Source organism: Eleutherodactylus coqui, chromosome 4, assembly GCF_035609145.1.
Source record: "Eleutherodactylus coqui strain aEleCoq1 chromosome 4, aEleCoq1.hap1, whole genome shotgun sequence".
Taxonomy (NCBI): domain Eukaryota; kingdom Metazoa; phylum Chordata; class Amphibia; order Anura; family Eleutherodactylidae; genus Eleutherodactylus; species Eleutherodactylus coqui.
This window is the reverse complement of record NC_089840.1, coordinates 134,323,365-134,351,233: the sequence shown is the minus strand read 5'-3', so window position 1 is coordinate 134,351,233 and position 27,869 is coordinate 134,323,365. Positions and strand designations below refer to the sequence as shown.

The following is a 27,869-nucleotide window of genomic DNA, read 5'->3' as shown; positions in this document are numbered from 1 at the left end:
TGAAGGACATTTACTTTCACGGCATCCATTACATTTTCTGCCTTTGACATCCACCCACCATCTCCTCCATTTGCAATGGTGCCATGAACAACAAAATTTGACGTACAGAGTGGAACAGAGTTTTCTTCATTTATGAATCCAGATCTAGTTTGGGCACTGACGACATCTATGTTCTGTGTCTGTCTCGGGGTGAGGGACTCAATTCATGCCCACTCGTATAACATCTTGTATCCACGTTAGAGGCGGTACAACAGGGTACTAGAACCTCCATGCCCGCCCGTATCACATCCTGTATTCAAGCTAGAGGCAGTACAACAGGGTACTAGAACCTCCATGCCCGCCCGTATCACATCTTGTATCCAAGCTAGAGGTGGTACAACAGGGTACTAGAGTCTCTATTTCCTCCTGTATCACATCTTGTATCCAAACTAGAGGCAGTAAAACAGGGTACTAGAGCCTGCATGCCTGCCCGTATCACATCTTGTATGCAAGCTACAGATGGTACAACAGGGTACTAGAGCCTCCATGCTCACCTGTATCACATCTTGTATCCAAGCTAGAGGCGGTACAACAGGGTATTAAAGCCTTCATGCTCACCCGTATTACATCTTGTATTCAAGCTAGCGAAGCGGTATAACAGGGTGCTACAGCCTCTATACATGCACGTATCACATCTTGTATCCAAGCTAGAGGTGGTACAACAGGGTACTAGAGCCTCCATGCCCCTCCGTATCATATCTTGTATCCAAGCTAGAGGCAGTACAACAGGGTACAAGAGTTTCCATGCCCCCTGTATGACATCTTGTATCCAAGCTAGAGGCGGTACAACAGGGTACTAGATCCTCCATGCCCCCCATATCATATCTTGTATCCAAGCTAGCGGCGGTACAACAGGGTACTAGAGCCTCCATACCCTCCCATATCACATCTTGTATCCAAGGTAGAGGCGGTACAACAGGGTACTAGAGCCTCCCCCTACAAGAGGTCAATTCCCCACAATAAATGATGCTTTTGCTCTGATATTGTAATCAACGTTACAATCACACAGAGCAAGTTTAATGTGATTCTGACAACTTCTAGGGGAGGGATGCTTCTGACAATGAGTGTATGTTTACCAAAACATGGTATAATGAGTATAAATCACTATCCACTAGATGTAGCTGTTCTCCTGCAAAACTGGTGAAAAGAATTATTTTGCTGGAAGACACTATAACAAATAGTGAACAGAACCTTCTCTTGGTGTTAAGAAGTTTTTTCTTTATTTGCTCCAATTACAGTTTTTTGTCTTTCCTCCTTAAACACAAAAAAGACAAGTAAAATGCAAAGACAATCAGAAACAAATTCAAACTACTAAGGTATTGAAAATGGATCATGTGACTGTATATCATTTGCCAATATTGTTGATGATTGTATTGCACTTGTTTCTTTGTAGAGCGCCTGATAGGAGCCGCAGCCCCTTGTGATGTCATTCGTAGCTCATGAATATATATAATTGAGAAACTCTTTAAGAAGAAGCTTCCATGTGCTTTTCAGTTCATAAATACGTCAGGATCAGGTTACATTCACACAGGCGAGCGCTATATTGCCCTTAGCAATGTGCATTTTTCAAGCCGATGCAGGGTGTTTTTTATTACAAAACGCCGTGCATCACTTTGATGAAATCGCGATCCTCGGGGTGTGTTTCATGCGCGTCAAAGGATTACAAACGTTTCCCATTGATTTCAATGGGAAACATCACATGTCCTATCTTTGGGTGTTCCCTCGGAACGCCTCGCACATTGTTTTCAATGGAACCTTAAAAGACATTTCAGAATAATTCTGCCTGTGTGAAAGCACCCTTACTGAGGGCATTTGTCCTTGCTAGTGCAGCCTGCTCTAATAACAGAATCCCCATTCCAACTCCTATTGGATGTGCAAGTGGATTAATGTAAACATGCTAAACCTAATATTGTATTTAGTGCTTTTTTGTATTTTTCCTCATATTCTACCATAAATCATTTTAAGGTCACTTTCAGACAAGAGTATCTATGTAAATGGATCCATAATGTAGATGTATTACAAATGAAATTACATCCATATTTTTTATTATGCCAGCTATATTTGCATCCATATTTGTTTTAATGGCCTTATTTTCTAGTGGGCAAAAAAGGATGAGTGTTTTCCAATGGAAAATAATACCAACAAATGCAAATACGGATGATATGCAGATGACATACTGATAACGTGGTGATGACATACTGATGACATACAGATGACATGGTGATCACAAGCTGATGACATACAGTTGACATGGTGTTGACATGGTGATGAGATGCTGATGACATGGTGAAGACATACTGATGACATGCAGATGACATGCTGATGACATAGTGATGAGATGCAGATGATATGGTGATGAGATGCTGATGACATACTGATAACATACCAATGACATGCTGATGCATCTGCATTTTAATCAATTTCCATACGAGTTTCTCGTATAATGGGTATATCTATCATCAAAAATTGACAAAAGTAGTATACGCTGCGTATTTAAAACAGACTTGAAAACATACGTGAATAGCCCCATTGATTTTCATTAGCTCTGTATTCTGGTCCACAAAACACAAATTAAATACATATTTGAAATAAAGTTGTCTGAAAGCAGCCTGATGAGCCTTTATAAGCACTTATGCGGTATTACTTGTATCCTGCTACAGAGATTCCCATCTAAACCCTGGAGGTGAAATTATCTTTGGTGGCTCCGATCCTTCTTATTACACGGGTAGCTTCCAATATCTCAACCTAAAGAAGAATGGATACTGGCATGTCAACATGAAAGGGTAAGGAAAGATCAGATTATACATCATTAAACCAGGAATGAAGAGCATATAATTCATGCCAAGTGTGCATGTAATGTTACACTCTTAATATGATTCCCCACGAATTCTTAATTAGTGGTGTCCAACTGGACCCCAATGATCCTCAGAATGGAGGGGACACAGTGCTAGTTAATGCTGTCTCTCCTTCATTGATTTTCATTGCACTTTGATGCACCTAGTCAGCCGCTGTACCGGAAGCTACAGCACAGCTCCATTCATTGCCTTGAAGAGTGGGTGGTCATAAGTCGGACCCCTACTGATGACAATGTTACCATTATGGTCATTTACACCAAGCTTTTTTGGTTGGAATGTAGTTTTTAGGACAGACAGGAGAATGGACTTTTGCTGCCCCTCGTGACCTCAAAGAGAGGTCAGCGGGCCAACTACATGGCGCTAAAACATGTGCTTGCATACGATTTGTGTATGTAGAGGTATGTGTTTTCGTTGTGATGTAAAAGACTCCTGTTTTTACACCTTATCTTATGGAAGTTCACAAATTCTGTCTTAATGGTGCGTTCACACATAACCGATTTCCTGTGGATTTTCCGCTGCTGAAAAAGTATGCAGTAAATCTGCACCAAAACCGCTCCACTTGCCACATATTTTGTCGGGGAGTTTGGTGCAGATTTCACTACTTCAGATGAATTTACATTGCAGAGGTGAAATCTGCTGCGGAGCCGCACCAGAAGGTGTAGATTTTGACTTAGATTTGAATGCAGTTTTTTAGCTGGGGAAAATCCACAGTAGATCAGCTATGTGTGTACGCGGCTGAGGGGTTCTTCCAAATGTAGATGTTAATGGCAAATCCACAGTATATGCCATAAACGTCTGACTGATGCAGGACCCATCTCGGAATCCTGTAGCTACTTTATCTGTACATTGGTCTCATGACCAGAGGCCACTTCTCCTGGCAGGACGGGGTTCCACACCAACCCCTGATTTGGAGATTGATGCCAGTCCTATGCCTTGGACCCACACCAGTCAGACATTCATGGTATATTTGGTGGATGTGTCAGAATTGTCCACGACTGGAACACCACTTTAACTAACTTGATGTAATGGCCACAGGGTGTCGGTTGGTGCGGAGGTCCTGTTCTGCAAACAAGGATGCACAGTGGCAATAGACACAGGAGCAGCGTACATCACTGGCCCCGCTGCTTCAGTATCTGTCCTGATGAAAGCAATAGGAGCCATCCAGCAACCGGAAGGAGAGGTAATGGAAAGAATAGAACATTTTTTATTGTTCTTCTCTACATTTATAAGGATATAAGATGAAGAGAAGACACAAAGGGATATTAGGCCGGTGTCACATGGGAACAAGCGCCACATATTTGCACCATGGGTGTTGCATATACAAGCTTGAGAGCAAACCCATTGGGTTCTAGTTACTGCACATCGCACGGCGCAAAACCGGTCACGTGAATCCGGCCTAAATCAATGTGTACAACAAGCTGTATTTGTAATTTTTATGATCACATTAAGGCCAGTTACTGTGAGCATATTACGAGAACATTCATGTGTCTTATAGTATAGATGTGTGACCCGGCACAACTGCAGGTGTACTCACCAGAACTTAGCATACCTGTGATCGGGTTGGGACACTCATCTGTATTAGGCCGCTTCCACACGGCCGTTTTTCTCATGCAATTTTGTTTCAATGTGACAGCGCTACAAATCACATGTATGTAGAGCCCATGCTTTCTTGTGTGTTCTTCCACACGCGCAATGTTTTGTAGCTGCGGCATTGTGAGACTACAAAATCACGGCATGCTCTACACAGCCACGATTTGTGATTATTTTGTAACCCATGTTTCCCAATGGAGCCTTCCTATGTGTGCATCGCATTGCATGAAAACATGTTTTTTTTGTGCGGTATGATGCAACTATTACAGTAGGAAGTCCTAAAATAAGCCCTATCTGCATAAAAAAAACACATACATCACCTAAGAAGCGCTGTCAGCTCTGTCTTCTCCCCAGTCCCCAGCAGTTGTCTTCAGGGGGTCACGTAAATCCCCGCCTCCAGGAAGCGCTGCCTTCAATGAATGGCTGTGATTGAAGCACTGCATTTTATGCCGCTTCTGCGACTGAACCTCCGACCGGAGGTTACAACACCAATGTGAAAGCAGGCTAATTCCGTCCTGTGTAAAAGTACCCTGAAAGAACAAATATAGCCACAGGTTTTATAAAAACCTTCTCTATTTCTAGGTATATTTAGATAGTAAACTGTACATAATGTAATTTTTTATTTCAGCATGCTACAAAGATACTTACAGTATTGTCTTACTGTCCCACAAAGAATCCATGCATGGTTCAGAAGGCAATAATGTAACAGTTGTTCAACTTTCTCAATTGCTTGATCTCTAAATGTAACATACTGATTTAAACCTCATTTACATGGGACGACTGTTGTCTAAAGGAGCGCGATTTTGCAGCATTTCTACAATGCTACAAATCCTATGTATGTGAAGCCCATGCTTTCCTATGGGTTAATTCACATGTGCAATGTTTTGTAGCATGCAAAAACCCGACACAAAAAACTCACGGGTCTGGCGATATGCCCGCGACTTGTGAGGTTTTGAAGCCCATGTTTCCTTATGGAGCCTTCCTCTCTGTTGCATCGCATTGCGTGATTTTCGTGTAGTGTGATGCAACTTTGACAGTAGGAAATCCTACTGTCAAAGCCATAACCAAAGTCCTAAATGCAGGAAAAAATAAAAAACCCAGTATACATCACCTTAGAAGCGCTCTCTGACGCCGCAGCAGCTTTTCCCCGGGTCCCCGTCACTGCTTCTCATCATCTCTTCTGGCCTTCTGGAAGCGCTGGCTGTGAGTGTCTGACTCTTAGCCAATCACAGCCAGTGCTCGATGAACCAATCACAGCCATTCATCGAGTGCTGGCTTTGATTGGCTAAGTGTCAGCCAATCACAGCCAGTGCTTCCACGAGGCGGGGATTTTTCAATCGCCGGCCAGAAGAGAAGAAGACAACCAGTGTCAGGGACCCAGAGAGAAGCTGCAACGGAGCCCTAGACAGCGCTTCTAGGTGAAGTATACTTTTTTCCCCCTTTCTTCTTCAGCTATAGCTTATTTTCCAAAAATTCTTGCATGTGAGGCTGCAAAGTCGTGTGACTTTGTAGCGCTACAAAGTCGCGGTATTTCTCATGGTGATGCTGTGTCACCCGTGTGAATGAGGCCTTAATCACAGCACAATCTTTTTGAGGGGATAAATATAAAACCTGTTCAGTGGCAAAATAAAACTGTTTGCAACATGCGCCAATGTTCAGCAGTACAAAAGCAAAAAGCAATTTTCCTCTCAGTCTAAAAAAAACCTGTGAAACCAAAAAATCATTCCGGTCAGGTAAATAACAAGGTCGGTACTTTTGCAAGTCCCTTGTGTCTCAGTTCTCATTTGATACGAAGTTGTAGTTTTCAATGTTTGCTAGTTGTGTAACGTGCATGTTTGTTTTACCTCCAGTACACCATGGACTGTGATCAGATTTCCCAGCTACCTGATATCTCCTTTCATATGGGGGGAAATGAGTACACAATAAAAGGGGAAGCGTACGTCCTGCGGGTAGGTCCTACTCATGATTCTTTTACATCTTGTACACTGTATTGGCTGCACAATAAGCAAATGACCGTGAGGTCCAGCTCCATAACTAGTAGTCTGAAAAAGTAAGATTTTAATCACTTTTGTTGTGATTTGCAGGTCCTCTTTGTAATAAACTAGTTGGTTGACTTTAATGAGCACCAACTTAACTTGTTGATGACCACCCACTGTAAATATACAGAGGGTGATGCATTAAACGGGCTGGTAAGCCAAGCTTACTCCATATCTGGCGGGTGCTGGCTGTTTAAGGCAGCTGATACCTGCCTGCAACGGCTGTGATCAAAGCTAACTCTGATTATGGCTGTTTAACTGCTTGGATGCCGCGGTTAATGTTGACACAATCACTGGATGTTGATGAGGCTCCCAGGCCTGCAGTCTAATGAGCTCTGCCTGTGACATGGCTTAATAGACTTATATTAAAATGTACAATATACTGCAATACAGAGGTATTGCAGTATATTTTACAAAGTAGTGATTGCAAATTCAGGTTCCCAACAGGAGCATTAAAAAAATAATTATCTTTAAAAATATTTAAAAAATGAAACAATTATGTTAAAAAAAAAACCTTTTTCCCATTTTTCATATTTTAAAAAAACATAATAGGTACTGCCATGTCTGTAAAAGTCTGAAGCACGAAATCTTGCATTATTTATCCTGCACAGTGAACACCATAAGAAAAAAACATTTAATGCCAAAATTGCATTGTTTGGGGCACTGAGTTTGCAAAGGGAATTGAATAAAAAGTGATCAAAACGTCCTATGTACCCCAAATATGTACACCAATAAGCTACAGGTTGCCCCGCAAAGAACTAGCTCTTACACAGCTCCACTGACAGAAAGATGAAACAGTTATGTAGGGGGAACACAACAGGGCTACAATTTTTTTAATAGGGTTTTTTATTTTCTTCAATTTATAAAAACAAATTTGTATTTGTACTGACCCGCAGAATAACGCTAATTTCACCATGAACACTGTAAAAAAGAAAACCCAAAAAACAATGGTGCAATTGTAGTTTTTTCTATTTCACCACACTTAAACAAGTTTTTCAATACAATATACGGTATCTATTCCCTCTCTATTGCCATGCAGATATCAAAAATTGAGGTACAAGTTAGCGCCATATGGAAAAAATATTAAAGGGCCATTCCATCTAAAACATATTTTTCCATGCCCACACTCCTCACCTGACTGCCTGTCACACTCTGGAGGACTCCTCTGTGTATTCCAGGCACTTCCACGTAGTGTAATCCCTGTCAGGCACTATCTTAAGGCTGAGATCTTTTGGGTTCACTTTCACATTTCTCCCATGATGCATTAGCTAAGTAATAGCTAGGGTCATATAATTCTACCTGCAGTGAATGGGGTTCGTTTAATTATAATTACCTTTTATATTCACTTAAATAAGCTACAGTCCATAAGCATACAATCAGGAAGATGAGCTGTGATCTCCTCTATTATAACTATGTGATCATCATCAGTAACTGTGATAGGAGTTCCTGTCTCCCTCTCATCAGTTTCAGTGGTAGATGCGCGTAACAGCATCACACAGCCTGTGTAATTGACTAGAAAATTAGTCCATAACCCCCAAGCTGATCTGAGTTAGTCAAAATAGAGATCACATGACCAGGATTGAAGAGAGCAGGAGTTTCAGATAGAGAGAAATAACTGTTTTGTTGCGCTGCTGGGACCTATAATTCTATGACAGGGGTGTCAAACTCATTTTCACCGAGGGCCACATTAGGCTTATGGTGACCTTCAAAGGGCCGATTGTAAGGCTGCCTGCAGACAGCCGGGTCGGATCCTGCTGCGAGAATTCTCGCAGCGGGACCCGCCCCGCCCCCCCTGCAGGAACCAGCGCAGCACTCACCTGCTCCCGCAGCTCTGGCTCTGTGATGTGCTGGCTGCCAGGCAGCCGGGACATGCGCAGAGTGGAGCCAGCGGCCAGGGGGAGACATTTCTGTGCGGGGCTCTGCGAGCCCCACACAGACATAGAACATGCCGCAATTTGTTTTCCGCGTGAGATTTTGTGTGGACAAATTGCGGCCGTCTGCATAGGATTGCGTTTTCTAACGCAATCCTATGGCAGCTTCCATGGGCGGAAATTCTGTGGGAAATCCTGCCGCGGAATTTCCGCCCGTGTGCAGGGGGCCTAAGACAGTACAGTAAGGGCTCGTTCACACAAGCGTATTTGCGTACATAATATGCAGTGAATAGAAGCCATTGATTGCAATGAGTTTATTCACATGATGTATATTTTCACACAGCGGGACCTATTTTGTTGTGTAGGCCATTGGAGTGATTGGGCCGCGTAAATATGTAGTGAATGTGCAGGAAACCTGTGTATTCACTGCATATTTGCACACCATTTCAATGTGCCCACCTGCGTTCCTTTTTGCGTACGCAAATATACAGGCATAAGCGATTTTTCATTGCGCAAATTCGCAGCGTATTTGCGCGACCGAAATACAATTAGACCCGTGTGAACGAACCCTAAAAGTGACCCTGATAGTGGCCCCAGTAAAAATTACTACGCCCACAGTGGTCCAATTAGTAATATTAACCCCCTCAGTAGTAATAAACCCATAGCAACGTTAACCCCCCCTCAGTAATAATAAGCCCCGCCACAGTAATAATAAGCCCCCGCTCAGTAGCGATGAGCCCCTCCTCAGTAGTAATGAGCCCCCCTCAGTAGTGATGAGCCCCCCCTCAGTAGTAATGAGCCCCCCTCAGTAGTAATGAGCCCCCCCTCAGTAGTGATGAGCCCCCCCGTAGTGATGGGCCCCCCTTAGTAGTAATGAGCCCCCTCAGTAGTAATGAGCCCCCCCTCAGTAGTAATGCCCCCCCTCAGTAGTAATGAGCCCCCCCAGTAGTAATGAGCCCCCCCCTCAGTAGTAATGAGCCCCCCCTCAGTAGTAATGATCCCCCCCTCAGTAGTGATGAGCCCCCGCCCCTAATAAGAAGCCCCCCCCCAACCCTTATACTTACCTCCTCCTTCCTGTGAGCGTCGCTCCCTCTCTGCTTGCCCTGAGCCCGGATGCACACTGACATCAGTGTGTGCGCCCGGCACGGTTCCTCCCCGAGTCCTCTCCTGCAGAACTGAAGAGCAGGGGACTCGGGGAGGAGGATCCTGGCTGCACACTGATGTCAGCTGCACCACTGCACCGGCACCCGAGCTGGTAATCGCTGCAGTGGTGAGCGTCATCGGCACGCCGCGGGCCACATAACACGAGGCAGCGGGCCTTGTGTTTTCACACATGTGTTCTATGGGTTTCCAGGAGCAGACTGTCACAGGTGTAGGATGATTGAGCTGGCTGGGTGTGGATTTCTCCAGCCAGCCAATCACCATCAGTCTGCTGCCTATACATACTAGCTCCTCTGGCTTGAGGGTGCTGGTTTCCTCATTTCCCTCATGCTTGCATTTATGCATGTTGCTGCTTGCAGGCCGGACTAATGGGGTAGTTGTCTTGTTAGAGTAGGGACCCATGAGACAACGAGGACCCTTGTCATGGGCTCGTGAGCTTAAGTATATTGGCCAAAATACGAACAAATACCTTGTGCGTACTGTAGCAATTCCACCTGTTTCATTCCTCATAAGGCTGGTCACACACAAGCACATTGTCATTGCACAACTTTCCCAGGCACAAATAAAAAAAAAGCTGCATGCACTATTTTGGTGCATGGTACGCATGCATACATGCCAAGATAGTGTATGGGGATTGGTGGCATGCAGCAAATACGCATGTTATTGCGTACTTGTTGCGTAGTCACACACTGCACGCCAGCACACATGTTCATGTTAGCCCAGCCTAAATGAGAGGTTTGATGAAAGCCTACACCAGTCTGGTTTCCTTCTCCAGAGTCTGTGAAGAGGGACGGTCCTGTTCAAGTTCCTCCCAACCATTTGGAAAAACCTGAGCTGACCTCCCACTCCATATACTGACTGAAAACCAAGTGCATTCCGCAGCATCTCCTGTAGAGCAATATGGGGCCAAATTAATAGCTAAATACAACGAAAATACAAAAATCAATGTACTGTGTCCTTTTTTTCTATTGCAGCAGCTACAGTTTGGAGAGGAGGTCTGTAATGTTGCATTCTCGGGTCTGGATATCCCTCCTCCAACAGGACCTCTTTGGATTCTGGGAGCTACATTCATTGGACAGTATTATACTGAATTTGATCGTCACAATAATCGTATTGGATTTGCTACGGCTCTCTGATAGTACTTAACTGTTTTTTATTTCACTATCATAGCCATACAGATTATTTAAATAGTCACTAACATTCAAATAACTTACACTTATATGATAGCCAGTGTGATAACTAGCAAAACTGCTATTTACTTTATTTACCTAAAATGATGTTTTTATGCTGTAAAATTGTAAAGTGCTGTTCAGTAGGAGACTCCCTTCATCCTAACTTGCTGTCCACTGTCAAGTATGTTACTGGAAACCGTACGATAGCAGAACAGGAAGTGGTGGATGGGAATTAATCATTGTGCTCATTGAAGTCTATGAAAACAGAGGGGATGGGGAGGAGGAGGGAGAGAAACAGAAATACCAGATTTTAGTGCTAATAGTGAGGTGTTTGCTGCTATTTATTCACATTTTCACTGCTCAGTAATGCTGTACAGTATCCTATATGATGACGTTATATCTGTGTGTGTGTTACAGACAGAGAACATAATTTGCAGTTCTCTGTGCACCAGTCTGTAGAACACAGCAAAGCACCAATACTCCTGCCACCAGTTCGAAGAAAACTGAGAATCAGATGTACACCCTGGAGAAGGGGAAATGTAGGATACAAGTCATATAGTGGCCAGCAATAGTATTATTCCTCTTGTACATACACAAAAATTATGTTTAAGCATGCTTAAAGCTTGTGGATAAATATTAAAAATTAAATGTTTGGAGTCAAACAGTGAAAATATCAGAGCCGCCAGATCCAGCATATGCCGGACCCAAGTGGCGCTAGATGGACGTTACTTTCTATTATGGAATCTGCGTGGCTCCCAGAATGTCATTGGAAATAGAGCAGCATGTTGCACTATTTCTTCTGGGATTTTGTGTCAGATCTACACGGGAAGCTCCAAATGAGGCCTCTGGTGCAAATGTGAAAAGGGTATTATCAGGATGTACATAATAGTGCAGCCACAGGAAGCTCAAACTATTCAACAACAAGACCCATACACTAGACTACAGACTATTCCCTATAGGGATGTACATGTTCTAAGGGCTACATTACCACATTGTACTACAATACTTGAATATATTAGTAGAATGTATACAGATTTGCTTTACATGAGTCTCAGACTGCAGGGCACATTTATAGTCAGAAAGCAGTTCCCTGACAATAACATCCGGACTCCCAAAGATTGCTTGTTTTTAGAGAAGGGATTGACTCTGAGAGTAAAGGGCCATTGCAAATAAGGAAGATGGAACAATACCTTAGCAGCGCCACCTATTGGATGACCACATTCTTGCAAATCAATGCTTGACCCTTTATACAGGTCTGTAGAGCATTGAAAGTCCATTTACACGGGACAATTATCACTCAAAATTCTTTCAAAGAGTTGTCCTTGTATGGTGTTGATGGCAACTCACGAATTACTTACTAATCCCACCAATTTACTCACCTTACTAATCCCACCAATTTAATTGGTGATATTTTATCAAAATGGATACTTTTAAATATTTATTAGGGTGCCTATACATATAGGAGTTTCCATCCTCAGGCTTCCTACAGATGGCAGAGCGCGATATAGGGCAATGAAACTGGTCTGATTTTTTTCAGCTTTTTCTTCATTTATATTGCATTAGCAATCATACAATGCATCAGCACGGCATTAAATGACCAGCTAGAGCCAATACCATCTATGCCTGCTAGGAAGACAGTGTGATTATCATTACCCTCTATACTTTACTCAATAAGCTAAAGACCATAAGTGTACAGTCAGGAAGGCGGTCACAATGAGATCATATAATCCAACTGAAGAGATGCACCCAAGAAGTTTTCAGATAGAAAGGAATAACTAAAGAAGGTAATACTAGCGGACTAACTATATACTGAGGGACTAGTTTCATAATGAATGAAAAAACATTTTCACCGAAGTGGCTCTTTAACACTTCCCCTACAGTCTGGCAGCTGAGTGGAAGGAATAATGACTGCTCCCTCATTTTATAATAATGACCCTACCTTCCCTCTTGCAGAAAAGGACATCAGGAATACTAAGGCATCTTCAAAGATTTTGGCACTGAGACCAGGTGTAGGGAGAGGTAAATAGTGAATGACACAACTACGTGCCCAGAAACTCATGTTTAATGGAAATAACACCTTTTAGTGCTACAAGTTAGGCAATCTATAGCAAAGGAAACAGCAAGAAGACAAAGGCAGCCTTTATATTTTTGCTGGAACCTCAATACGGAGGTTCCGTCGCAGATCCGGCACAAGATACCGGAAGACAAAGTCCTGCATGCAGGACTTTTTCATCCGGTAAAACACTGGGCAGCTGAGCGGAAACCAAATGAAACCATTATGGTCAATGGAGTCCATTCGGTGCTGCTGAGTTCAGTCATAAGACAGATCTATTTTGCCAGGGGATTCCCAGTTCCTGCTCTTTGGCAGACCAAGAAAAAAGAACCCCCAACGAAGATGTGAAAGCAGCCAAACCTCTACATTGTAACATTAGCAGCATAAAGCTTTTTAGCCTGTAGCGGAGTACACTGAGTCTATACAGATCTCTAGTACCGAGACTAGCAGCCTCCATGCACTACCATACAGGCTTCATTAGACATTGTACATCCCAAGATACTGTTCGCTAGAATACCGTCATACAAACATGCTGCATTTTACTTTTCTGTCAGATCCTTATGGAATTAGAGGCCCCATATACCTCTAATGTGGTCTCATACAAAACAGCCATAACACAGCTGTGTACACAAGTCCTTAAAATCATTCACCGTTATCTGAACAGCTAAAGGGGATAGTAAAATGTAAAAGATAGTAAAAAGAATATGACAAAACAACATTAATTATAACTCCAAAACCTTTACATGTCTATTAAGAAAGGTCTTTTTTCTGCACATTGCAAAAAATTCCGCTTTTAACATATACAATTGTTTCTCAGTCTTAAGAGACCATTCTCCCATCCACAAACATACGAACAAAGCAGTGAAAAGATATTCCAGCTTCTGTTATTTCCTTGTCTGCACTGATCAGGTGGGTTCTAGAGAAGAAGCTAGCAGGACACACAATGCTTCTACAAAGTCTGTTCACTATTAGGGCCCTTTTACACAGGCCGATAAATCGTTCATATCCCTGCATCCAGTGATAATCTGATTTATCGTTCAGTGCAAATGCTGCCCCAACTAAACAGCGAACGAGAATTAATTCACTTCTTGTTCGTCGTTCATTTTCTGCATGTAGAAAACTAGATGATGGATCGTCCTGTGTCAACAGGCAGTTCTTCATCTAAGAAACGACTGCCTGTTTACAGTGTATGTAGGCAGCGGCAAAATGATCCCTGGCCGCTCCACCTCCAATCACACAGCAATGCTCGTTCTTGTGTAAATGATTATCGCTGGAACGACCTGTTGGGTATCTGCGCCCAGAAAGTCGTCCCATGTAGAAGGGCCCTAAATGTACCCATCGTACTGTATATGTGGGGCAGGCACATACAGATATCCACAGCTAGTGATATCAAAGAAAAAAATAAATAAATTGACAGAAACTACTTACATTCACAGCTCAACTTTTTAACAACCCAACTGCATGAAGAAAATGAAAAACGTTACAATAACAACTAAGTTTTAACAATGAAATGTGTATTCATGATTGTAAGAGGGCCTTAGAATTAAAGGGGTTTTATCATTTAAAAAAATAAAAATCAATACTTAACAATTCCTCCCTAGGCCGTCTTCTTACCACATCTTCTTCTCGCTGATCTTCTCCAGGCCCCTGGGTCGCCTCACCGCAAGCCGGCCAGATCCTCTTCTTCTTGTTATGATGCATCCATTCTTCTTCCTGCAGGTCTGTATAGGTTACGTCACTAGTGATGCAACGTTCACTGCCTAGGAAGGAATGCCAATCAATTGCCAAGACTGCGCGAGAGTTCATATACTACTGCAAAGAGACAGCGCGCATGCGCAGTCTCTGCAACAGCTTGGCACTCCTTGTTAGGCTATGAACAATATGTCACTAATGGCGTAGCATACACTGCCCTGCAGGAAACAGAATGCCTGCAATGGACCCTTCATCACCTGAAGATGAAGAATCGGCCGGCTGGAGGTGAGGTGACCCAGGGGGGACTGCAAGAGCCAGGAGAAGATCGGCAAAGAGTAGATGTAGTAAGAAGACTGACGGGGGAGGATAAGGTAAGTATAGAATTTTTGTTTTCTAATGACAGAACCCCTTTAATATCCATCTTGGACACAGTGCATCTGCATTTTATTACTGGATGTCTGAAAATGATAAAATTAGCGTACAGGATTCTGTGTGCAGGTTATAAATGGCCACACGGTGCGGCTGGTAGTGTGCAGCCAAAACCTTACCCACAGTTAAATCGTAATGCCATTGACCCCTGCGAATGTCTTCGGACCACAAGTCCTTATTCTCACTTGCAGCAATCAAATGTTTTGTACCAAATTTCAACAACTGTTTGACAAAGTTTCTTTTTGTGCATTAAATGCCTAAAATAAAAGCAACACAAATCAGAGTTCCATCATGATTCTTTGTGGTTTCTTGCTTACATTTATTTATTTCCCCACATTACTACATGGAATTGTATTGATTATATATTCAACACCATAATAGCTACACTTTGCATATCCCGCCATTCTTTTTCACATATCCTTGCAGCAGTTCTTGTATTGCAACTTGTTGAAGTTCAGAGCATCGGGACATAAATGCAATAATAGGGGAAATGTAGAGATGTTTTCAGAGCAGTATTTCTTTAAAAAATCCTCATATAAAGCCTTATTTTAATTACAAATTTAATTATAAAGCAATAGGAGTCTATTTCTTCAAATACTGATGTCATCACATTAGCAGCAATTACTGTCATTATAATCTGTACAAGCTCCTTCGAGTTAAAAAAAAATCAAACTAAAATTTTTTTCACGGACACTGGAAGAAAGTGCCCTATTTTTGTGGACTGTCCTGGAATTTACAGATGGTTGGCAACCCAGGTCGTGGGTAGAAATGCACGTACAGGAAAATGGCCTGAAGTGGAGAGACAGGATGGAAGGGACAATCCCCGCCCGCTCTGCCTATGTTCACAGAATGACTGTCGCTCTTCTGTAATAACACAGGAGCGATAGTCGCTGGAACGGCTGTAGGGTGCTTCTGCGCCCAATAGTAGACCCATGTAAAGGAACCTTAACTCAAGGTTCAGTTGGTGGAATACCGCGATGGGATGGCTATCTGGGGTCTTCCCAAATAAGTCAATATCACAAGGTGCTAGCAACAAACTATTTAGAGTATTGCAGGTTCACACAAGTGAAGGTAGGCGCTACTTACAGCAAAATGTCCCGATGGCACACAGGAGCAGGGGGACACAGTGTTAACATTTTTTCTCTATCTAGAGACGAACTGAAATTAATCAGCAACAATGTTTCGGCTAAAGTGTGGATTTTCCCTTAAGCGCTTGCTTGATGTCTCCCACTATATGGGTTTAAGGCCGGCTGCACGCGAGCGTGACGGGCTCCGCCGCGGAATATTCCGTGGCGAAGCCCGTCACGGCGCCCCCCAGAGACCCCATACTTACCAGCGGATCCGGTGTCCTCGCTCCCGCATGACGCTTCCCCGCCCACCACCGCCGCGTCACATGACACGCCTACCGCGTCACATGACGCAACCGGCCATGTCATGTGACGCGCCGGCCGCGTCATATGACGCGGCGGCGGTAGGCGGGAAAGCGTTTTCACGCTATCTTCCGCTGTGTTACAGTGGGAGATAGCGTTAACGGACGGCTTCCATTGACTGCAATGGAAGCCGTCTGCGCGTACACCCGCGGCAAATAGAGCATGCCGCGGGTGAGAACGGGAGATTTCACGGTGCGGAATTCCGCACCGTGTGCCCTGAGCTATTAGGTTCAATAGAATCTAATAGCTGCGGGCAACGCAGCGGATTTTCGCCGCAAATTACGCGGCGGAAATCCGTTCGTGGGAAGGAGGCCTTAAAGGGGTTGTCCCGCGCCGAAACGGGTTTTTTTTTTTTCAACCCCCCCCCCCCCCGTTCGGCGCGAGACAACCCCGATGCAGGGACCTAAAGAAAGCTTACCGGAGCGCTTACCTTAATCCCCGCGCTCCGGTGACTTCTATACTTACCGGTGAAGATGGCCGCCGGGATCCTCTTCCTCCGTGGACCGCAGCTCTTCTGTGCGGTCCATTGCCGATTCCAGCCTCCTGATTGGCTGGAATCGGCACGTGACGGGGCGGAGCTACACGGAGCCCCATAGAGAACAGGAGAAGACCCGGACTGCGCAAGCGCGGCTAATTTGGCCATCGGAGGGCGAAAATTAGTCGGCTCCATGGGAACGAGGACGCTAGCAACGGAGCAGGTAAGTATAAAACTTTTTATAACTTCTGTATGGCTCATAATTAATGCACAATGTACATTACAAAGTGCATTATTATGGCCATACAGAAGTGTATAGACCCACTTGCTGCCGCGGGACAACCCCTTTAATGGTACAGTTCATGATTCACTGCTACTACTGCGGGGACCATGGGATGTTGCACTAAACCACTCTCAGATCCAAACTATCTACATGGCTCCTGTCACAACCAAATAAATAAAAAGAAAAGGTAGAGTTAAAAAAGGAAAAAAATGTTTTTTAGTGGCACTGTCAAAATTGTATTGCATAGATTAACCCCTTAAGGACATGGCCTATTTTGGGCTTAAGGCCGCAACGATTTTTGGCGGATTTTCATCTCCATTTTTCAAAAGCCATAACTTTTTTCCTTTTTGTCGACGCGGCAGTATAAGGGCTTGTTTTTTGCGTGGCAAACTGTAGTTTTTCATGGTGCCATTTTTGGGTACACAGAATATATTGTAAAACTTTTTTTTTTTTTTTATGCTAACAGGGAGGGGAGACGCATCAATTCTGCCATAGATTTTTGTGTTTTTTTTTTTACAGCGTTACTTATGCAGCATAAATGACACAATACATTTTTTCTGTGGATCGGTAAGATTACAACAATACCAAAATCCTTGTATTTTTTTTAGGTTTTTCAACTTTTTTGCAATAAAAACCCTTTTTTTGGAAATCTTTTTTTTTCTAAATCGCTGCATTCAATCCTGTAACTTTTTATTTTTTTATGTACGAAGCTCTGTGAGGGCTAATTTTTTTGCTAGACAAGCTTTAGTTTTTATTGGTACCATTTTGGGATACATATGGCTTTCTTGATCACTTTTATTGTGTTTTTTGGGAGGGAAAAATGCTAAAAGTTAGCATTTTGCCTTAGTTTTTTAGTGTGATTTTTTTACGCTTTTTGCCGTGCAGGATAAAAAGCATGTGCAACTTTTTTTACATGTCGTTACGGACGCGACGATACCAAATATGTGGGATTTTAATGTTCCTTTTACTTTTTTTATGCTAGTATGAGAAAAAACACCTAAAAAGGGGGGTTTTTTTTACATTTTTCTTTTTTGTACATTATTTTTATTTGTTTTTTACACCATTTGTGTCCCTCTAAGGGACTTACACAATACCACTAATGATCGCTATGATAAGGCATTGCAGCACTTCTCTCTTGTAATGCCTTATTGCTTATTACATTGATTATAGGCAATGGTAATACAGGACGCCTGTAGATGGTGTCCTGTTACCATGGCAACCAGCCGGGCTCTCTGCGATTACATCGCGGGAGCCCGATGACGTTACAGAGGGAGCACGCTCCCTCTGTGAAACCATGCCATGCCGCGATCTTCGATGCACCCCCGCTATTGCAGCGTGAGGCCAGCTATCACTGACAGCCGACTCCCGCTGCCGGATAGCGCAAGATTGCTTATGATCTCGCGCTATTCCCAGGACGTAAGTTTACGCCCTGTTGCGGGAAGTACCGGGGCATTTCCTCCAGCTAAGCCCGGTCAACCCCTAGCTTCCGGTAGAGACAAAATGCACCAGTACCAGTGCAGCTGTGCTTGGGGAGAAGATGGCTAGAAGGTTGGAGGAATGTTTAAACTAGGGACTGGGGGAAAGTCAACCGGAGAGATGGGGAGGAAGAGGACAGTGTAGACAGTGACCTGGGACTAAGTTATGAAACAGCCGGGGTATGAAGAACACAGTGGTTCAGCTGTGTTCTGTATACCCCGCTCGGAGTGTTCAGCTGTATTCCGCATACCCGGCACAGAGCGCACAGCTGTATACCAGCTGAGCACTCCATGAACAGCTGGGGTATGAAGAACACAGCGGTCCAGCTGTGTTCTGTATACCCCGCTCGGAGTGCTCAACCGTATTCCGCATACCCGGCACGGAGCGCACAGCTGTATACCAGCTGAGCACTCCATGAACAGCCGGAGTATGAAGAACACAGTGGTCCAGCTGTGTTCTGTATACCCCGCTTGGAGCGCTCGGCTGTATAGCAGCCAGGCGCTCCGAGCAGAGAACAGCTGGATACAGAAGACAAGCGGCCTTGCTTGTCTTCTGTATACCCTGCTCAAAGCACAAGGTGATCGCTCAACGTTTGAGCGACCACCTTGCGTTGTAAAGGCACACAACGATTATCGCTCAAAATACAACTTTTGAGCGATAATCGTCGTGTCTAAACCAGGCTTTAGAACTGTAGGCAAAACCCTAGTGGGAATAACAGAGACCTGGTTGGATGAAAGCTGTGACTGGGTGGTGAAATTACAGGGTTACAGTCTGTTCAGAAGAGATTGTAAAAACCAGAAAGGGAGAGGGGGTTTGTCTTTATGTAAAATCCTGTTTAAAACACACATTATGGGAAGATATATGGGAGGGAGATGAACATGTGGAGTCTCTATGGGTGGAAATACACGGAAGGAAAAACAATAATAAAATCCTCAGAGGGGTTTTCTACATACCACCAAATATAACAGAAGCCACTGAAAATCTATTGTTGAAACAAATAGATGAAGCAGCAAATCACAATAAGGTAAATATTATGGGAGACTTTAAAGGGGTTGTCTCGCGAAATCAAGTGGGGTTATACACTTCTGTATGGCCATATTAATGCACTTTGTAATATACATTGTGCATTAAATATGAGCCATACAGAAGTTATTTACTTACCTGCTCCGTTGCTGGCGTCCCCGTTGCCATGGTGCCGTCTAACTTCGGTGTCTTCTTGCTTTTTTAGACGCGCTTGCGCAGATGGATCTTCTCCCTTCGGCTGGTCTCGGAAGCATCGGCGGTTTGGCTCCGCCCCCTTGTACACGTCATCGCGTAGCTCCGCCCCCGTCACGTGCCGATTCCAGCCAATCAGGAGGCTGGAACCGGCACACGTCATGGGGCGGAGCTACGCGATGACGCGTACAAGGGGGCGGAGCCAAACCGCCGATGCTTCCGAGACCAGCCGAAGGAAGAAGATCCATCTGCGCAAGCGCGTCTAAAAAAGCAAGAAGACACCGAAGTTAGATGGCACCATGGCAACGGTGACGCCAGCAACGGAGCAGGTAAGTAAATAACTTCTGTATGGCTCATATTTAATGCACGATGTATATTACAAAGTGCATTAATATGGCCATACAGAAGTGTATAACCCCACTTGATTTCGCGAGACAACCCCTTTAACTATCCAGATATAAAATGGGATGCCGAACCCTGTGGATCTCATAAAGATAACAACTTTCTGTCAATTACTAAACATAGTTACCTTACCCAACTTGTACCGGACCCGACTACGGGTTTCCCTTCACAGTTACAGGCAACCTAAAACCAATATTTATTAATTCTCATTAAAATAATGGACTGACAGAAACACACTACAAATAACAATAAAGTTCTCGCCACTTTACTCTGTATTAGGAATGATGAAAATGCTTGCTCCAAAATGGTTATTTGTGGTTACATAAGAACCAGCATAGTTGGTTCGGAGTTAACAGTGATGGATCTATAAAGGGGAAGTATCCATTTCCCTACCAACTGAGGGGTGTTAAATTAACACATTAGTCCATCATGTCAAACGACATATAAAGAATAAGTCATCAATTCCTAATATGATAGCCTATTAAGTGCAAAGTAGCAGAGAAGATTGGCAAGAATCTCCCTGTTCTTGCTTATATAGTGTGTAATAATTATACTTATTAATGTTGATGGTTCAAGGTGTTATCATCAAGATTATAATTATGATGATTTGTAAATTTTTAGATGGTTCCAATATCAAGTGGTTCTGTTTTAAATATCAAATAATTCTGGTTCGACGCGTTTCTGTGTGTATGAGGACACTTCATCAGGAACCAATGTGCGGTCACATCAACTGTATAATACACTAATATAAAGGCGCTCTAATGTGTGATAACATCTGAACTACATAGTGAGTCCATATCAGCTGTAGTTCAATTTGGACTAGCTGCAACTCTGCCTATCTTGCAAATACTCAGTATTTAGGGAAAAATCCCAATCACAAGGAGTATAAGTACTCAATGGGAGCCTGTCAGAAATAGGAGCTGACAATAGCCTCCATACATACTTGAACCTTGCAATACACATGGGGAGCTCTCAGTAAGAGATTGTCCCTTCACTGATGCAAGGTCTATTGGAGCAGAGTTGTTTGAGCTATCAGCTTAACATAGAGAACCGAGATACTCTAGTCGTCAGCTCTACACAAAAAGCGCACAAAGATAAAAATAAAAAAGATACGTGAAATAAGAGATAGAGCCTCCGGCCTTGGTGGTAGACCGGAGGGTATGGGGGGGGGGGGGGGGTAGCCATTTTGGACTTAATAATAACCAACAGACCTGACAGAATAACGGGGTTGCAGGTTGGGGGGCATCTGGGAAATAGTGACCATAATATAATACATTTCCATTTGTCTTTCAAAAGAGATTTTTATAGGGGAGCTACGAAAATACTAAACTTTAGTTGGGCAGAGTTCAATCAGCTTAGTGATGCCCTTAACCTTATTGACTTGGATAATGTCCTCAAAAATAGGAGTACAAACAATAAATGGGAAACGTTTAAAAACATCCTAATTACTTACTGTGAGCGGTTCGTACCTTACAGGAATAAAAGGGTTAGGCTCAATAAAGATGTAAAGGGGGCAACAAACAGCAAAAAGAAAGCGTTTAAACTACTAAAACAAGAAGGAAGTGAAAAACCTACAAGGACGAAAATAAATTATGTAAAAATCAGATAAAAAGCAGCAAATGTAGAGACAGAGAGACTTATTGCAGAAGAGAGTAAAACTAACCCTAAACCGTTCTTCAATTATATAAACAGTAAAAAGATTCATACACAAAGTGTTGGCCCCCTGGAAAGGAAATCTATTAAAATAGTTTTTTCTCCAGTGTATTCACTCAGGTAAATGAAATGTCAGATGAGATGTAGAGTGATACGTTAAGGCTGGTTTACATGGGCCGATGATCACTCAAAAGACAGTTTGAGTGACAGCTTTCAGCGATCATTTTGAATAAAAATTAATTGGTATTTAAATAGCTACTCAGCTACTTAAATACCAATTAGGTATGCAAATGAAGCCTTCACTGAACACAGCTAATAGCCTGAGGCTATTATCAGCGCTCAGATCCTTTGTTCTCCACAGGAAAACAATGCTATCAGCACCCCCACCCCCTCCCCAAGGCCAGGCTGGCAGTCTCCTCCCCGGTCCGTGGCCCCCGCTGTGGTGCCCCACTAACTTTGCAACGTTTTGTCGGCTCTCCTTCTTCCTGCGGCCGTTTCAGTCGGCCAGCCTGTCACTGTCCTCCCTGCTCCCGTGTTGCGCTGACTGTTGGTTACCTCTGTGAATTTCAAGCCGACCACAGTGTGTTCCTCCTTGCCACTCCCCCGACACAATTTTCGGCTAAACGTTAGTCCTCCCTGCCTGCCCTGTCCCTGGCGGCTGGCAGAGAGAGAGGAAAGATGTGTCAGCGCAGTCTGTCCCTCCATGGTTCCCCCAGGCGCAGACACTTTTATCACCGCTGTAGCGCCGCTTCCCACAGTGTCTCCGTTGCGGCGCTTGTCCCCGTCAGCTAGGAGACAAAGGCAACAGCTGTCTGCTGGTCTCTCGGTGTTGGCGCTTGTCCCCGCCGGCTTGAAAAGAGAGAGGCAACAGCTGTCTGCTGCCAAGGCCATGGCACAGGGGGCTGCGGCAGCTGAAGGTTGAGTGTGCTCCCCTGTGTGTGTCTGGCTGCTGCTTTGTCTCTAGGGGGTACATAAACGCTGAAAGCAGGAGACTCCGGCTGACACATGTGTGACCTGGCCAAGGGGAATGGCCGGCGCATGTGGGGAGGTGTGTGAGCGCCAGTCAATCCTCTGCTCTACCCTTCACCTAGGCGTACCCTGCTGCTCAGGACTCTCAACCCTTTTCTCCACCCATTCTTCTGGTGGGGACAAGATACAACAGTATCGAGTGATAAAGTAAACTCTCCACTAAATCTCACCAGTCTAGCCCAGGAGGAAGTGCAGAGCTGGTTTAAAAAGATTAAAATAGATAAATCACAGGGTTTTGAAGGCATACACCCCCAGGTTCTAAGGGAAATAAGTAATGTAATACACAGATCCTTATTTGTTGTATTTAGGGACTCTATAATATTAAGGTCTATTCCACTGGATTGGCACATAGCCAATGTGGTGCCAATATTCAAAAAAGGGTCGAAAATGAACCTTGAAACTACAGGCCAATAAGTCTTACTTCTATTGTGGGTGAAATGTTTGAAGGGTTTCTAAAAGATGCTATCCTGAAGGTCCTCAAAGAAAATAGCTGTATAACTCTGCATCAGCATGGGTTTATGAGAGATTACACCTTTCAAACCAACCTGATCAGCTTCTATGATGAGGTAGGTGGACTGGGGAGAGTCACTGGATCTTGTATGTCTAGACTTTTCCAAAGTGTTTGATACTGTGCCTCATAAAAGGTTGGTATATAAAATGAGAATACTTGGTCTGGGCAAGAATGTGTGTAAGCGGGTGAATAATTGGCTCAATGATAGAAAGCAGAGGGTGGTTATTAATGGTACATACTCTGATTGAGTCACTGTTACTAGTGGGGTGCCACAGGGAGCAGTATTGGAGAGGTCACTGTTACTAGTGAGGTACCACAGGGAGCAGTATTGGAGAGGTCACTGTTACTAGTGAGGTACCACAGGGAGCAGTATTGAAGAGGGCTCCGTATAAAACTGGGAGAAATAGACCATGCTGCCATTTATTTCTCCTACATTTTCTACGAGTGTCTCCTTGCAGCTCCAACGCAGATGTAAATGGAAAATCCATAGACTTTTATTGCCCCCATCCATGTATTACGCATTGAGAAATACGTATGCGGTATACCTGGTGACAATAAGCTTGTGTGAATGAGCCCTAAGTTGGGGGTTTGGGCAGAAAAGTGGCAAATGAGGTTCCACACTGATAAATGTAAAATTATCTACATACCACGGAAAATACAGTTAACACCTACGCAGCTGTTAACCCTTGTGGAGATGCAGTGCACAATGTGGCCTGTAGGAGGCTGTAGACAGGCATTCTGGTGCCTGAGATGGGGGAAAACACCCATAGGTATAGCAGGAAGTAGGATAAAGGTGTTGGTTCCTGTCACATTCAGAGTAGAAAATGGGCTGAAAGCCAGATAGAGGCACCCAGACACTGAAAGACACCTTGTGTGTTTCAGGAAAGCTGGGTGAAGTTGCCCTGGAAAGCTGAGTGAAGTGTACCTGTGATGTGAGCGAATGATCCCAAGTGTTCACACCCTCTAAATGGCGCTGTCAATTCTGACAGCAAGATTTAAGTGTGCCAATCATTGAAGCAATCACAGGGTGCTGTTCGGTTGCCATTGCTGCCATAAATAAATGCGTATGAAGGCATGTCTTCACAGACGGTCTGTCAAAATGAAGTATAATGTAATACAGTAATATTACATTATACTGTATGAGCAATCAAATGATCGCAAGTTCAAGTCCCCTATGGGGACCAAAAAGAAAGTTTATAAAGATAAGTAAAAAAAGGTTTTTTCAATTACTGGAAAAAGAAAGCTTTCAAAAAACAACCACTTTTCCCTTATTAATAATAAAAAATAAATAAATAAAAGCATATTTTGTATTGCCGCATCTGTAAAATTTGATCTATCAAAATAAGGTACTTATTTCATGTCCAAAAACGCATCCCATTACATTCCATGGGGATCCACTGTGGTCTACAAGGAGCAGATTTTTTTCAAAATTTTGAATATGCACATGGATTCGCCCATTCCAGATGACCGCATGCAGATCCACAGCCCTACATTTGTGTAGCTGTGAAAGATGTTTGCAGCTCAGCGGCAGATTTCTGCCAGTTTTTAGAGGCAGAAGCCACGCAGATAAATCCATGTCAGACTCCACCATCAGAACATATCTGTACAGCAGCAGTGAGAAACATTCAGCAGCAAAGTGGATCCCAGTCCATACAGACCATTGCATCCTAGTACAGCCAGAGCTCCCAGCTGAGGCAGAGCATTACATCACAGTGCGCCCAGAGCCCCTGTCCATGCAGGGCACTGCATCTCACAGCCCTCAGTCTATGCAGAGCATTGCATTCTAGTGCACAGAGACCCTATTACTGCACACTATGGCATTACTAGGACAGACCACCTAAAACATTGCAGCTGTGGTTCGCCTTGGGTTGATGCTCCTCCCCTATGCAGTTGATTTCTGGGTGTCTTGGTGGCTTTGGTGATTTGGTCATCACATTGTGGTCGGGGACACGGCATAGAGCAGATGGGAGTTATTATACTGAAGGGCAATTTCAAGTCACAGCATCATAGAAGAATTTGGGAGTACAAATTTATGGCCATGTTGGATACCCTCAGGAATGAACCTCAGCCTGGGATTCTTGCATAAGTGGAAAGTATGAAAGGTCTGAAGGAAGTCAAGAGGGATGTCCGCTTCCCAATCAATGTTTTTTGTTTTTTTAAGGCTTTGGGGGGGGGGGGGGGAATTATTTTCTTTAAAACTTCATAAAAATTCAGAACTTGACTTATAATAATGTTGCCATCCACTAGGTGGTGCTGCATCTGCTTCCATGTGCAGGTTGAAGGAGAGATAAGACACATCATAAACACTGTCCTGAGCTCAGTGGACTGATTTACGATGTATGTCTCCGCTCTGTTTGTTTGTTGTTTTAGGTTTTGAGCACAAAACAGTCTCAAATTTATGTGTGTGAACATTTATTTAGATCAAGAGGGGTGTCCCCCCTCCCCTCTTCATCAGTATGTTATAATTATGTGCCATCCTAACTAGTTTCATTCAATAGCCTGATGAAGGGAGCGATATCCCCAGAAGCTTGCTATAACATCATTAATAGAGATGAGCGAACGTGCTCGGCCACGCCCCTTTTTCGCCCGAATACCGCGATTTCCGAGTACTTCCGTACTCGGGCGAAAAAATTCGGGGGGCGCCGTGGCGGCACGGGGGGTAGCAGTGGGGAGTGGGGGGGAGAGGGAGAGAGAGAGGGCTCCCCCCTGTTCCCCGCTGCTACCCCCCGCACCGCCACGCCTCTCCCCGCCCCCCGGATCTTTTCACCCGAGTACTGAAGTACTCGAAAATGGCGGTACTCGGGTGCGTAAGTACTCGAAACGAGTACGTTCGCTCATCTCTAATCATTAATTTTGTTAGCCATTAAAAGGTATAATATATACCAGATTACTTGGTTTCTCTCACTGAGAACAATTACACATTATTTCATTTGCAGACATCTACGTATCCCTATGGGCGGCTTAATTCGGATCTTTTGCGCAGATCAAATCGGATTCACCCGTGGACATTGGGCCTAAAAATACATAAAAAGAGAAAAAAAAACTTAAAAATAAACAAAAGATAGAAAATATATGGTTAGCCTGGCAATGCATTTCGGGGACCTATTTTTCAAGCATAGCATAATAAGAGAGGAGACTTACTTTTATAGCGGATTGATGAGTTGAGTCTTTTTGACGTGTCTCGTGATTTGGCACCTCCGAGTGACGCACCGTGGCACGTTGGGAAACGCGTTGCCAGGCTACCTATATATTTTCTATCTTTTCTCTTTTTATGCATTTTTATGCTCTATTTTTGGGCGATTCCTAGCAAGGAGCCGCTCATTATTTCCTATGGGACCTTTAAAAAGGGGGGGGGGGGGGGGGGGAAATTGCGCTCGCATGTCATGTGATTCAATGTCATTTTTACCTTTGAAAACTATTGGAATCATTTTCTTTATCACTTCACTTTAAAGGGGTTGTCCCGCGCCGAAACGGTTTTTTGTTTTTTTTTAATCCCCCCCCCCCCCCCCGTTCGGCGCGAGACAACCCCGATGCAGGGGTTAAAAAAACAAACCGGGTAGTACTTACCCGAATCCCGGCGTCTTCATACTCACCTGCTGAAGATGGCCGCCGGGATCCTCTCTCTCTGTGGACCGCAGGGCTTCTGTGCGGTCCATTGCCGATTCCAGCCTCCTGATTGGCTGGAATCGGCACATGACGGGGCGGAGCTACACGGAGGCGGCATTCTGCACGAGCGGCCCCATTGAAGACAGCAGAAGACCCGAACTGCGCAAGCGCGGCTAATTTGGCCATTAGAGGCTGAAAATTAGTCGGCACCATGGAGACGAGGACGCTAGCAATGGAGCAGGTAAGTATAAAACTTCTGATAACTTCTGTATGGCTCATAATTAATGCACAATGTACATTACAAAGTGCATTATTATGGCCATACAGAAGTGTATAGACCCACTTGCTGCCGCGGGACAACCCCTTTAAGGAAAAGCGGATCGTGCTCACCTCCAAAATCACTATTTTACAGGCACGCTACCGGTCTGAGAAACATCGTGCTCGCCCCAGTATGAACACACATGAAGCCTTTCCGTTTTTGTTTTGAAACCCCATTAAAATCAATGGGGGGGGGGGGGGGGGGGGACAACTCACCCCACTTGTAGGAAACCCTGGGCTGCCAATTCCGACAGATGACGGATCGCTAGTAGCTAGGCTAGGGGTCACCACACCATGCATCAGAGATGTGATGGAAAATGGGCATCTCAAAACATTAAAAGACATTCTGGAATCCGGGGGTCCGGTAGCCGGAGCGTGGTTCCAGTACTTGCAGATTCAATGTTACGTTCGATCTCTGGGTACAGTGGCAACACTAAACAAACCATTGACGAGGTTTGAGGAGTTGTGTGTGGCGAAGGTACCACCAATGAAAGAGATCTCCCTCTCATATCGCATACTGCTAGCGGAGGAAACAAAAGACGAAGCAGTAGGGTTCAAGGCACAGTGGGAAAG

At 44.0% G+C, this 27,869-nt stretch overlaps 1 protein-coding gene and 1 long non-coding RNA gene across 2 annotated transcripts in view; one reads left to right on the top strand and one right to left on the bottom strand.

Moving 5' to 3' along the window:
- The window catches only part of REN (renin), a 39,741-nt gene extending 24,554 nt beyond the window's left edge, over positions 1–15,187 (top strand). Inside the window, exons 6-9 of the mRNA XM_066600125.1 lie at positions 2,700–2,822; positions 3,930–4,074; positions 6,335–6,433; positions 10,527–15,187. Of these exons, the coding sequence (XP_066456222.1) occupies positions 2,700–2,822; positions 3,930–4,074; positions 6,335–6,433; positions 10,527–10,688 (529 nt within the window). The 3' untranslated portion in view covers positions 10,689–15,187. The remainder of the gene's footprint in view (positions 1–2,699; positions 2,823–3,929; positions 4,075–6,334; positions 6,434–10,526) is intronic.
- Positions 1,252–27,489, bottom strand: LOC136625705 (uncharacterized). Its single transcript, XR_010792568.1, has 3 exons — positions 27,369–27,489; positions 4,800–5,014; positions 1,252–2,784 (listed from the first exon to the last, which is right to left on the bottom strand). It is a non-coding gene; the product is annotated as an uncharacterized lncRNA (long non-coding RNA).
- Between the last annotated feature and the right edge of the window lie 380 nt (positions 27,490–27,869).